Source organism: Salvelinus namaycush, unplaced genomic scaffold (assembly GCF_016432855.1).
Source record: "Salvelinus namaycush isolate Seneca unplaced genomic scaffold, SaNama_1.0 Scaffold141, whole genome shotgun sequence".
NCBI classification, from domain to species: domain Eukaryota; kingdom Metazoa; phylum Chordata; class Actinopteri; order Salmoniformes; family Salmonidae; genus Salvelinus; species Salvelinus namaycush.
In genome coordinates, this window is record NW_024058131.1 from 138,862 (window position 1) to 152,395 (window position 13,534).

The 13,534-nt window shown below is 40.7% G+C and overlaps 2 protein-coding genes across 2 annotated transcripts; one reads left to right on the plus strand and one right to left on the minus strand.

Annotated features, from left to right (window-relative positions):
* Positions 1-1,530: 1,530 nt before the first annotated feature.
* LOC120036653 (potassium channel subfamily K member 5-like) lies at positions 1,531-6,561 on the plus strand. The gene is made up of 5 exons (XM_038983035.1): positions 1,531-1,860; positions 4,153-4,264; positions 4,415-4,581; positions 5,039-5,207; positions 5,425-6,561. Exons 1-5 carry the CDS (start codon positions 1,675-1,677, stop codon positions 6,156-6,158), a joined length of 1,368 nt encoding a protein of 455 aa, XP_038838963.1. The 5' UTR covers positions 1,531-1,674; the 3' UTR covers positions 6,159-6,561.
* A 945-nt stretch (positions 6,562-7,506) lies between these two features.
* On the minus strand, positions 7,507-13,290 carry LOC120036654 (serum paraoxonase/arylesterase 2-like). Its single transcript, XM_038983037.1, has 9 exons — positions 13,180-13,290; positions 12,806-12,876; positions 12,340-12,395; positions 11,848-12,013; positions 10,709-10,838; positions 10,375-10,575; positions 10,163-10,244; positions 9,893-10,021; positions 7,507-8,113 (listed from the first exon to the last, which is right to left on the minus strand). The coding sequence occupies exons 1-9, from the start codon at positions 13,251-13,253 to the stop codon at positions 7,952-7,954; spliced, it is 1,071 nt and encodes a 356-aa protein (XP_038838965.1). The 5' UTR covers positions 13,254-13,290; the 3' UTR covers positions 7,507-7,951.
* Positions 13,291-13,534: the final 244 nt, after the last annotated feature.

Genomic DNA, 13,534 nt, shown 5'->3' on the forward strand with positions numbered 1-13,534 from the left:
AAGCTGAAAATACATATTTTCCAGATGTTGAAATCAGGTCCATTTTCAGTTCTGAATGAAAGGTGAAAAGACGTCATTGACAGGCGTTGAAAATAGTTTTTTTTATTTTTTATTAATTCTATGGCCAAATTTAAACTGTACATACATTCTCAAGGAAGTAAACATAATATCACAATAATTCATTTTAAATCCATTTAATATAGGAAAGAGGAGCCAGGTGAAGATTGCAACATAGAATATGTATTATTGCTCCCATCTGTAAACATGCACTTATGTTAGCTTTTCAAAAGCTTACAAACTGGCAGCACTGATGTTCAAAGTAGTCCAACCTACAGAATAAAGCATCAGACCACGTCAACTACAATAACATTCTCAGTCATATTTTTTGTCTTGCTATGAATGTGATATGTTGTTTATCTACTTTAGTTGATTGCACTGACTGTATGTCACTCTGAATAAGAGCATCTGCTGAATGACCAAAATGTAAATGTAAAAAACAAACACTTGCAAACTGGAGATTATACTAATGAGCTTCGGCCCCCAAACAAGTACAAATGTGGTTGCTCCAGACCGGACCAACTCTGAACGAATCATAGATGTCTAGGTTATGCTTCACAAGTTTGAACAGCACAGTATGACACAGTTCAGTACAGTAGAGCACAGGATAATACAGTACAGTACAGTAGAGTTTGATTCAGTAGAGTACAGTAGAGTTTAATTAACTAGAGTACATTAGAGTAAAGGTGGATACAATTCAGTACATTATACTGTACTGTACTATACTGTACTGTACTGAACTATACTGTATTGTACTGTACTTTTTGAATGTAATGTAGTCGGTTACTGTATAGTTCTCTACTGTACTGTGCTGTCCAAACAAAACATAGACATCTATGTTTGAGCCAAATGGACCAGACCAAATCTGAACCAATTATACCCTTACAAAAAAGAGTACAGTTTTGAAACAGCAGTAAAAGTGCAGTAACTGCAGTCAACTGTGGTATTTTGGACGCAGTATTTGCAGCATACACCAGTTATACTGCAATCTTTTTTCGTAAGGGTAGACGTCTATGTGGCTGTTTTCCATAAACACATCCCCAGCCAGAGACTTTCAATCAGTCAAAACTCAATAAAGATATTTAATTTGAGACCTTTAATCCGCACAACATTACATCTGAGATCAGCATACAGTGAACAGCGCCACTGGTCGCATTTTTTATAGATTTTTCTTTGTTTATGAAGCTTGAGAAATACATAATCTGCTGTTCTATCGCGCTGCAATGATGTGCAATGGTGTTCGGGGGGGGAAAACTGTGTTCGTTGTTTGAAGTAGCTAGGCTAACGTGGCAGTTTCACAGCTACGGATTCCAGCTTTAAACCCATATAGCTAGGTTGTAGAAATCAGAAAGTCACTTATAACGTTTTTCTGTCTCTATGAAAATTATACTATAGGCTAAACAATGGCGCACACCTGAAACGATGTCTTGTATGTGGACTGGATTGAATTTGTCCTCCTCCATTGTATTATCACAATCCCAGTCTCCCACGTTTGTAATTACCCAGCACAGGAACCAGGAACCAGGAAGTTTTAATGCAACACGCGTCCTATTTTTTGTTTTGGGCAACAATTTTGATGCGAGTTTCATAATGAGGATTGTTTTTAAGTGATCGGCAATGTCTGATAAGGGTCCTGTATTAACGTCAGGTATCATTTTTTACCTATCGATCGGGGCAGCAATATTTCAAATACTTGAAGAACCCAATTGGAAACTGGCCAAATCCGAATATTCCCGTCAAAAGGAAAACATTCTTAAAACATATCCGTGCTTGACTAAAGAAGATCTGAACTATATTTTGGGGGTATGTAGGGATTCAATTTAGAAAGCATGTATTATATTCACAATCGGTGTTTTAATGATTACCATTACTGTGTTGTCAGCTTGGTCTGCATTGGAACTTTATTATATCTCTAAAATTGTATTTTACACTATGGGCGATTCCAAGGTGTAACAGCTATTGCTGAAAGTCGGATATTTCACTTTAAAATGTATGTCAAACAAAAAACAATAATTGCAAAGTTAAACAAACCATACAACTCTATGCACTTTTGTTCTTCAAGCAAATGTATTGTGAACATTTCAGTGGAAATTGTTCAAAGTAATCCTTGTGCATGGAGTTTTATGGTTGAACTTTTTTGCAATCATTGTTTTTTGTTTATTTTAAAGTGAAAAATTACCGTAGAATTGCCACTATGTTTTAGGCCTACGGTTCTACAACTATTTAGGCCCATGGACGTTGTCCCTGGATAATAAACATACCCAGTAAGCAAAATTATATTGAAAATACCTATTTTCCAGAAGTTGACATCACGTGCATTTCAGTTGCTGAATGAAAGCTTAGACCTCTGGGACCTCGAAAATAAGTGTTATATGGATGTCAAAAATACTTATTTTCTGGACGTTGAAATCAGGTGCATTTTAGAGGCTGAATGAATGGAACAAATATGTATTTTCCAGACGTTGAAAAGATGTATTTTTCAGACATTGATTCTATGGCAACATTTTAAATGCTATACATGTTCTATTAAGTAAGAAACAACATATGTATTATTGCTCCCATCTGTAAACATGCAGTTATGTTCGCTTTTTCAAATGCTTTAAAACTGGCAGCAATGATGATCAAAGTAGGCCGGCATACAGAATGAACCAACAGACCACCTTAACTACAATAACATTCTGAGTAACGTTTACAGATGATTGTTTTCTTGCTATGACTAATATGTTGTTGTTTGTCTACCTTAGTTGAATACACTGACTGTAAGTCACTCTGGATAAGAGCATCTGCTGAATGTCCTAAATATACATGTAAAAACAAACACTTGCTGGGTATTATTCTAATGATAAAGTACACATTTGGTCGGTGTGGACCAGATCCATGTCTGTGTTTGGGCTAAATTAAGGCCGGTCTGGACCAGACCAAATCTGAATGTCTATGTTTGGGCCAAATGTTTGGGACAACTATGATTGGTTCAGATTTGGTCCAGATTGGACCAAAAATCCACATCCGTGGATGTTGAAATCAGCGCTCCAAAAAAATACCCCCTTTTGGACCAGAAAAAGACGTCCAAAAGGCATCGCCTGATGTCAAATGCTTTGTGGGTAATTTTACATGAAAAAATAACATTGTAGATCATCTAAAATTATTTCATCTAAACAAAGCTTGTCAAGTTAGGACATTTCAGTCCTTGGCAGTACTGATATGACTGTTATTGATAATAGATGTGCATATTTTTATTTGTTATTATGCATTGAATATATTATTTTCACTGTTGCAGTAAAAGTTTGGAGTACTACTACGCTTATGAATCAAGTTTCAACTATAGCAACAGAACACATCACTGATGAGCCTACATGCATTTTCATCATCCCTGCTCTTTAACCAAAGGAGCCAAGCCAGCATGTTGGGACAGTTCAGAAGAACTGGTTTGGCATTTTCTTTGTTCCGATAACAGTGCACATGCAAAGTTTGGTAACAGAATGACGTCAGACGACTGCACAGTCATTATGTTGCCAAACTTTGCGTCTGCACTGTTCTTCAAGCCAATATGTTTTCAGTGGAAATTGTTTAAAGTAGTCCTTGTGCAGAGTTGTGTGTTTTGTTTAACTTTGCAATCATTGGTTTTCATTTGACATACATTTTATAGTGAAAAATCAGTCTCAGTGCCACTCTGCTAGCGTGGAATAGCCAAGGGGCAGCATATTTTCAGAGGGCGTTGTCTCTCTAGATATCCGGGTTGCCTCCAGTGTTTTAATGCCACTGCTGTCTAGGGTCGTGTTTACGAGACTACAGAGGGCGTTTTCAGTCCATAAATTACGGCTGTGTGCTTCTATTTGAAGGTTCTGGAAATATATAAGAGGGGTCTATTGTTTGTGTGTAATGACTCAAAAATACTTTTCAAACAAATCAAAGTGGGAACATTTTATATTTTTATTTGCTCAATCTCAGTGAATTTAGATTCCCAAAGTAACTCTAGAGCTGTGTTTACCCAGAGTGTGAAGACTCCTGAAATTCCTCCCACTGAAACCCGTCAACGTTTAAGATAACCCCAATCAGCTCTGTTTGTACAGTGTGATAACCCACTCTGTTCCCTAGGTGGTGTCAGACGCTGCTGGACAAGGTGTGACCATCGCTGGAGAGAATACCTACAACAACTGGGACTGGACCAATTCGGTTGTCTTTGCTGCCACTATTGTCACTACCATAGGTGGGCAATATCTTGAATACAACACTGGAAACATTGAATCATGTACATCTCTGTCCGATAACTGCTGCCAACTCAGTTACCCAATGTCTAACCATAGCAGAAATGAAGCTGCCACCCCCGTCTGAAAGCCTATACGTTTGTGATTTGCAGGTTATGGTAATGTTGCCCCAAAGACGGCTGGCGGCCGTATATTCTGCATCCTGTATGGCCTGTGTGGGATCCCTCTCTGCCTCACCTGGATTAGTGAGCTGGGCTCGTTCTTCGGAGACAGAGCCAAGCGCCTGGGACAGGTCCTGGTACTCAAAGGCCTTAGTGTGGTAAGACTCACTGGGAGTCTCTCAGCACGTTTAGTGTGCTGATTTGGATTTATATCAATGACTTTGGGGGAGGTGCAATACATGACTTAAGCATTTATTAACAGCGGATTAGCCAATGACAAGCCACGTTTAGCCACTGTAGCTGCGTACTAATTACTGAATCCTGTATGGTCCAACTAATGGAGAAGTGTTAGCCTACAAGCCTTATCACCAGATCTGGTGGAACACTCAAAAATGACAATTGACATGGTCAAATCAAAGGGATTGGTCTAACATTGTCACTTGTGTCACATGCCGTTGCTTGTTCTTCTCACTGTGCTTTAGCTTCTGCTTTGGTTGCTCTCTGGGGACTAGGCCGGCTCACTGTAAAGCCCTTTTTACATCAGCAGTTGTCACAAAGTTCTTTATAAAAATACATTTGAATGATTGATTGATTCTCCCTGTGTGACGTCTGCAGAAAAAGGTCCAGTTGATCTGCACGGCCATCTTCCTCCTGTGGGGTCTGCTGGTACACCTGGTGATTCCCCCGTTTGTGTTCATGTCCCTGGAGGGATGGTCGTACCTGGAGGGCTTCTACTTCTCCTTCATCACCCTCACCACTGTCGGCTTCGGGGACTACGTCGCCGGTAGTTACATAGGCTTTTCATGAAGTAGATGGGATCCTTCAGAAAATATTAGTTTATGTTAAAGAGATATGTGAAGAATGATATCACCTAATTCACGTTAGAGGATCATGAAGTCATTTGGAGGTGGATTCATTGCCTGGTGCAATCCTGCTTGGTCCAAGCTGAACAAAGGGTGACATATACTTAATTAAACTATGTTCCCTTTTTGACTCCACAGGTATCAATCCGAACATAGACTACCCAAGGCTGTACCGGGTGTTTGCAGAGGTGTGGATCTACATGGGTCTGGCCTGGCTGTCTCTGTTCTTCAGCTGGAACGTCCACATGGTTGTGTCGGCCCACAAGGTCCTGAAGAAGAGAAGGCAGAGACACAGGATGGACCACTTGGACCATCGATGGCAGCCCGAGAAAGACGACATCCGCAGCCCTCGCCGCCTCCCCACCGCCGTCGACATCTTCAACTTCCTGTCTGAGAAGCATGAGGACTACAGCACGGCCATCAGGCAGATTGGCGCTGCCGCGAAGCCGAAGACGGAATTCAAGGAGTTGAGTCGTTCAAAGAGCTGTAGTGACATCCTGGGGACGAATATCCAAACCCTGGAGCATTCCCCACGCCGCCTGAGGCGCCACCTCAGCATCAGTCACAATATGTTACTAAGCAGCTTTGGGATGGGAGAGGAGGGGCAGAGGCTTATCGAGGATGACCCTGTTTTTATGGGAGACCCTGTCTTTATGAAAGACCCTGTGTTTGAGGAGAACTGTCTGGATAGGGACACTAGAGCGAAGGCTGTTAATGTGTCCAACTCAAAAGAGAACCTCAACCCCGCCGATCTAGGTCCTAACATCAACAAAGAGGAGAATGTTCAGAATCAAGATGGTGGAGAGAATAGGTTTACTGTATCAAAGGTAGTGGAGGGGGATTCGGGAGAGGAGAATGATGAGAAAGGCTGAAGCCTTGGATCCATCCTCTTCATGGAGAACTGAATGATGTAATCAAAAGGGGACCATCGCGCTTTCATAGAAGTTTGGTTGGTGCGTAAAACCCGTGAATTCAGATAAATAAAAAGGTATGTTGGGTCGGTGATGGGTCTGCGGATCATCACAACTTTTTATTTATTGTACCCATCACAACTTTTAATTTATCACCCCCATCACACCTTTTCATGTATCACCCCATCACCTTTTTATTTATCGTACCATCACACCTTTTTATTTATCACACCTTTTCATGTATCACACCGATCACACCTGTTTATCCATCTGAACTGAATGATGTGAATGATTGCCAGCAGCATACCACCCTGCATACCACTGCTGGCTTGCTTCTGAAGCTAAGCAGGGTTGGTCCTGGTCAGTCCCTGGATGGGAGACCAGATGCTGCTGGAAGTGGTGTTGGAGGGCCAGTAGGAGGCACTCTTTCCTCTGGTCTAAAAAAAAATAAAAATAAAAATCCCAATGCCCCAGGGCAGTGATTGTGTCGGGTGCTGTCTTTCGGATGGGACGTTAAACGGGTGTCCTGACTCTCTGAGGTCATTAAAGATCCCATGGCACTTATCGTAAGAGTAGGGGTGTTAACCCCGGTGTCCTGGCTAAATTCCCAATCTGGCCCTTAAACCATCACGGTCACCTAATAATCCCCAGTTTACAATTGGCTCATTCATCCCCCTCCTGTCCCCTGTAACTATTCCCCAGGTCGTTGCTGCAAATGAGAATGTGTTCTCAGTCAACTTACCTGGTAAAATAAAGGATAAATAATAAATAAATGTAGAAGCATCATAACAAGGTCCTGGGACAGCCAGAGACAATGGCAGAGTTAGGATTGGTCATATTCCCCTGTGGTGAGGAGTGGGTCCAAATGTTCAAAGGTTTTCCTTAACATAGTGATCAGTGAAATGTATGACCCAGGATTATCAAGGCCTAAGATCATGAATACAGAGTCTAGACAGCTTCCTGTCTTCTCTGTCATGTTTATCTCGATGTTAAACACACATTTTGGTCTGTGGGGAAAGTAAAGAAAGGAAAATATAGCAAACAATGGACTTAGAGTTGCCAGTGTGATTTACCTGACTCTAAAATTAGAAAACTGAAAGCAACGTAGTTTATCTATTGTTACAAACTGCCTTCAGAAATAAAGTTTACATGAGTTTCTATGCGATTTCCATGTTTTTATATGAGTAGATGTAGTGGTTGTGGACTTGAAAAAGGAGATGTAAGATATTGAAACATTTTGTATTTTTTACTTTGTCATTACCCCCCCCCAAAGAAAATTCCCCCAAAGATCGATTATCAACAATTTGTCAATGTCAGAGAATGGAATATAACTGTTTAATCAATACAAATAGTCCAGTAAGATACATGTAAACATAATAACATAATAACACATCAAGCCTCAGTTTTGGATTCATTCATTTTGTCGACAGTGTGCGGGTCTCATCTTTTCCACTATTCTTATTTTGATTCCTACGCACCTGGAACAGACACTATTGAGTACTAAGGAACTTAAAAGAGTGCAGACGGCCTCTTATCATTTAACATAATTACACATGCTATGCATCACAGCAATTGCAGTGTTATATTGTGGCAACCATGTGGAATATTTATACTTTTCAATCATATTACACCAGACAAGATGTACTATACAGAAACAGCACAGACTTTGAGTACAATACAGTTTGAGTGTCATTACTGCATCTCTATATACACACACAGACTTTGGAAATCAGATGTCTGAAAGGAATCATTGGCTACTTCAGATCACAGACCAGGGCTTTGTGGTAGACTGTTCCTATGAGAAGCTTTCCTTCATAGGGAGCTGCTACAGAGGATCCTATGAGCACACTGCCATCATCAGCATACACCTGGGTCACAACTGGCTTCTCATAGTGGACGTCCCGAATCCTAATGACCTATAAAACAAATTATGATAAAGAAAACCAATTAAAGCTTTTGGTACATGTGCTGTATCCCAAATGGCAGTCTATTCCCTATACAGTGCACAACACTACTATTGACCAAGGCCCATAGGAAGTTTACTCTATAGGGCAGGTATTCCAATTTTACCATCTGGTGTTCAGCGAAATAATAACACAATGTCAAATACAGGTAGTCTTGTCAAATAATTAACATGCAATCACATTAACTGTTATTCTCTCGCGGGGATTCCACTAGTGGTCCGTATGTAGCCAAACGTAGCTGCTGATCATGTTGGTGTCTGTACTGAATGTGCAAAAGCCATGACAGGGAGACATAGTGGAGTGGTAACGCACGTGCAAGCAGTGGCTCCCAACGCCACTTGGGTAAACTGCAGCATCCACCGAGAAGCTCTTGTTGCCAAGGGAATGCCTTACAGCTTGAAAGACGTTTTGGACAGTATAGTGAAAATGGTTAACTTTGTTAAAGCAAGGCCTCTGAACTCTCGTGTATTTTCTGCACTATGCAATGAAATGGGCAGTGACCATGTAACGCTTTTACAACATACAGAAGTGCGCTGGTTATCAAGGGGCAAAGTATTGACACGTTTTTTTTAAATTGAGAGACGAGCTTAAAGTTTTCTTTACTGACATAATTTTCACTTGTCTGACCGCTTGCATGATGATGAGTTTCTCACACGACTGGCCTATCTGGGTGATGCTTTTTCTCGACTGAATGATCTGAATCTAGGATTACAGGGACTCTCCCCAACTATATTCAGTGTGCGGGACAAAATTGAGGCTATGACTAAGAAGTTGGAGCTCTTTTCTGTCTGCATTAATGAGGACAACACACAGGTCTGTCCATCATTGTGTGATTTGTTTTGTGTGCAAATGAACTCAAGCTTACGGACAATGTCAAATGTGATATAGCGAAACACCTGAGTGAGTTGGGTGTGAAATTACGCAGATACTTTCCCGAAACGGATGACACTAACAACTGGATTCGTTATCCCTTTCATGCCCTGCCTCCATTCCACTTACTGATATCTGAACAAGAGAGCCTCATAAAAATTACAGCAAGCGGTTCTGTGAAAGTTTAATTTAATCAAAAGCCGCTGCGCTCAGAGTATCCTGCCTTGGCAAATCGTGCTTTTAAGACACTGATGCCCTTTGCAACCACGTACCTATGTGAGAGTGGATTCTCGGCCCTCAGCATGAAAACTAAATAATGGCACAGAATGTGGGTGGGAAATGATTTAAGACTGAGGCTCTCTCCAATACATCCCAACATTGCAGAGGTATGTGCATCCTTTCAAGCCCACCCTTCTCATTAACCTGTGGTGAGTTATTCACAATTTTCGATGAACAAATAAGGTTTTATATGTAAGATGGTTAAATAAAGAGCAAAATGATTGATGATGATGATTATTATTATATTATTATTTGTGCCCTGGTCCTATAAGAGCTCTTTGTCACTTCCCACGAGCCGGGTTGTGACAAAAACTCACACTCATTCTTATGTTTAATAAATGTATCGTATAGTGTGTGTGTGGCAGGCTTACAATGATGGCAAAAAACAACATTTGAGAGTGCGCTGACCCTGGTGCTAGAGGGGGTACACAGCTGGAGGTTGAATGTTTGAAGGGGTACGGGACTATAAAAAGTGGGAACCACTGCTATAGGGAATAGGGTGCCATTTGGAACTGAGATCAGAGTGAATTTATTCCTATAATATAATAGAACTAGAGAGGACATGGTAAATGACGTACTAACCTCCGATCCAGGTGGATCCTCAGGGTCATATACTACTAACTTTGCTCCATTAGGGTGACAACCCAGCCATATGTCACCTGTTACATGGTCCACCTCGATGTTGTCACAGAGAGACCCAACAGCTACAGACTGGTTGGAGACAGACATCATTAGGAATATGATGGCTGATTGTAATATAGCGGTTGAACCATCTCTAGAAACAATACAAAATATAATATTGTGCACATAAAGAAGTTTGCGTTCATGTTAGATGTAGTGAAAAAGTTTTACCTTGACATGTACCAAGTCTTTGTTTTTCTTTATCTCAAAAACAGCAATCTCATGGTCCAAAATAGCGGACACGTATAGATACCTGGGGGAAAAAAAACACATTTATTGTTTTACTGCATAACACGCTTCCAAAGAGCACAACAGATTTGTACATTTTAAACTGTTTTTCCATTGTGTAGACTTTACTACAATTGTGGAAACAAAGAAGGCACCTTTTGTCGGGTGACATGTTGATGCCGTTTGCAGATAGGAAGCCATCGCCCACTGCCTTCACTCCTCCAGGGCTGTAGTAAACCACACCAGCCCAGGGTAGACCCAGGAAGACAGCCAGCATGTGTAGCACTTCACTGGGATAGGAGTGATCGTTGGTGGCATAGAAGCTCTCCACTCCCACAGCCACAATGTCATTCACACTGAGAGAGTAAAGGGCAAAAACATACAGAGTTAGCCAAGCAGAAACACACCACTGTGGAACGCTCACTGGTTATACTGTACAGTACATAGCCAATGTGGTTCATCCACATCATGTAAAAATCTCACACCTACCTATGAAGGAGATCATGCTTTATAGTTTTCAGGTGCACAACGGTGTTGTCCTCTTCGACAAATAGAAAGATCTCTACCTGGCTCGTGTAATGTTGAGGGTGATTGACAACAAACAGATGGATGGTTTTATCTGGAAGGAGATGGGAGTTCAGCAGTGAGAAATATGGTCTCTACTGTCCCCTCTGGTGTCTAAGGCTGTCTATTGATTGACAGGGAAGACACACACACACACACACACACACACACACACACACACACACACACACACACACACACACACACACACACACACACACACACACACACACACACACACACACACAGTAGTGTTCATAATTCCATAGGCAATGGTCTGAAGGGTGTTCCCAATTTGGGATAATCTGGTCTGGAATAGAGGGATTTGCTGCGATTTCTGACTTGAGTAACTAGAATAACTGCTGACACATGTTTTATTGTATACTGTACTCTTTTACTGTGTACTGTTGTACTGTATACTGTACTGTATACTGTACTCTTTTACTGTGTACTGTTGTACTGTATACTGTACTGTTGTACTGTATACTGTACTGTTGTACTGTATACTGTACTGTTGTACTGTATACTGTATTGTTTTACTGTATACTGTACTGTTGTACTGTATACTGTACTGTTGTACTGTATACTGTATTGTTTTACTGTATACTGTACTGTTTTACTGTGTACTGTTGTACTGTATACTGTACTGTTGTACTGTATACTGTACTGTTTTACTGTATACTGTATTGTTTTACTGTATACTGTACTGTTTTTCTATACAGTACCAGTCAAATGTTTGGACACACCTACTCATTCAAAGTTTTTTCTTTATGCCAAGAGTGTGCAAAGCTGTCATCAAGGCAAAGGGTTGCTAATTTGAAGAATCTAAAATATATTTTGATTTGTTTAACACTTTTTTGGTTACCTCATGATTCCATATGTGTTATTTCATAGTTGTAATGTCTTCGCTATTACTCTACAATGTAGAAAATAGTAAAACCCTTGAATGAGCAGGTGTGTCCAAACTTTTGACTGGTGCTGTATATTGTACTGTACTACACCCTGTCCGATGTTTTTGAAACAAACTAATTTCATATGTGAGAGCTAATTCTCCCATACTTTACCTGTCTCGTCAATGTAGACACTGATTCCATGGGGGTTGAAGGAGTCCCTGTCCAGTCCTCCTTTGATTGTCAGCTCCACAGGGATCAGTCTGGGGTCCAACAGGTCCAGGGTATAGATCTTCCCTGGGTCATCAGAGAAGGAGGGCATTCCAGGATATTTCAAGCCCTGGGTGGGGGGGTAATGATTTGACATGAGTGACAGGGTTAAGTTCCTAAATGGCTCCCTATTCCCTATATAGTGCACTACTTTTGACCAAATTAGTGCACTATGTAGGGAATAGGGTGCCATTTGGGATACAAACAGGGTGTATGTATTGTATTGTTAAAAACAGCCATTTTATTCTGTAAAAATAGTTATTTTATCATCAGTGTGAGTGAGGTATGTTCAACATGCAATATTATGAATTGAGGACAATATTTTAATTATTCAGTGTGCCTTACCAGAATATGCTTGCCATGAAGGATCGCATCATGACAATGGATATTACTTACGGTGCTTATGATGGCCAGTCCATCTCGAAGTATGGTGAAGTCCTCTGCTCCATATTCTGTACATATAGGATTGTCCACAAACCATTAGCAATAGCCTATATCAATATATTATTTTTATCCCATAGGCCTTCATTGAACATAACATTCATCATCATGACACCAAACAAAGCATGCTGGGACACGTTGATACTTGGCCTATTAGTCTAATGGACTTCAGCCCTGACACTTGCCCAAGTAGCAGTGATACAGCCTGATCTCATCACATATACTGAGAAGACTCATTATTTTGAGCCTCCTGAAATAACTGGAATAGGCTCAAAGTAGAACAGGCTATTTCAACATTACATTGGTATCTATCTCACACTGATGTGAAACAAAGAAGAACTATACTATATGTATTAATTAAAGCATGAACTGTTATAATGTCAATGTATGATTACAATTTAATGGACTGGTTCAGACATACCTATATTCTTTAATAGGTGACAGTTGGGGAGGCGTTTTACAGGCACTTCTCTGTTGGCAAGGGCTATTTCACTGCAAATAGAACCCGGTTAATATTACTTTGGAGTGAAAGCAAAAGCAACACAGATCATTCTGAATTCAGCTTTTGACACTCTCACACCACTGCTCAATTCACCTAAAGTAGTTCACTTCAAAGTTGCTAAAAGCCTATTTTTCAAATATCACTTTTAATGTCTGAGGCCTCTGTTGACAATGTCAATCAGGTCAATATTGTAAACTCTGATCAGGGAAATGTAGCATGATTCTGAAGAAGACATTCCAAAGAAGATACACACGCCCGATAATGTTAAAATGTTCAGCAACCATGCAGCCTACCTCAATTTAAGAAGTCTTTGCCCCAAAAGAGCTGCTAAGGCAGCAATGCAGATGGTAACAAGCACCCACTTCATGGCAGACAAACTCTTTCCCTTCCTTGGTCAAAGTTTATGAAAGCAGTGTGCAAAATGTGGGTGTGTTGTGTACAGGCAGAGTGCAGTTGCACAGTTGAACCATGGGGCGCGCTGTAGTTTAGCAATTCCTAGAGGGAGGTCAAATCTGCAGTACCAAAACTGTGATCCCCGGGTTCATGATGAGGATATTGTCCACATCACTTGTTTGCTGCATTTCAGACAAATGAGTTGACAACTAAACAACAGTTGAGACTTGCACGCCAAATTAGCGTCCCACATTT

Excerpts from the sequence above, each read along its gene's own strand:
- LOC120036653 (XM_038983035.1), top strand. The coding sequence starts at position 1,675 with ATGTCTGATAAGGGTCCTGTATTAACGTCAGGTATCATTTTTTACCTA. Across the intron at positions 4,265-4,414 it reads CACTATTGTCACTACCATAG|GTTATGGTAATGTTGCCCCA; the intron begins GTGGGCAATATC and ends TGTGATTTGCAG. Across the intron at positions 5,208-5,424 it reads CTTCGGGGACTACGTCGCCG|GTATCAATCCGAACATAGAC; the intron begins GTAGTTACATAG and ends TTGACTCCACAG.
- LOC120036654 (XM_038983037.1), bottom strand. The coding sequence starts at position 13,253 with ATGAAGTGGGTGCTTGTTACCATCTGCATTGCTGCCTTAGCAGCTCTT. Across the intron at positions 12,396-12,805 it reads TCACCTATTAAAGAATATAG|AATATGGAGCAGAGGACTTC; the intron begins GTATGTCTGAAC and ends CTATATGTACAG. Across the intron at positions 8,114-9,892 it reads AGGATCCACCTGGATCGGAG|GTCATTAGGATTCGGGACGT; the intron begins GTTAGTACGTCA and ends TTTGTTTTATAG.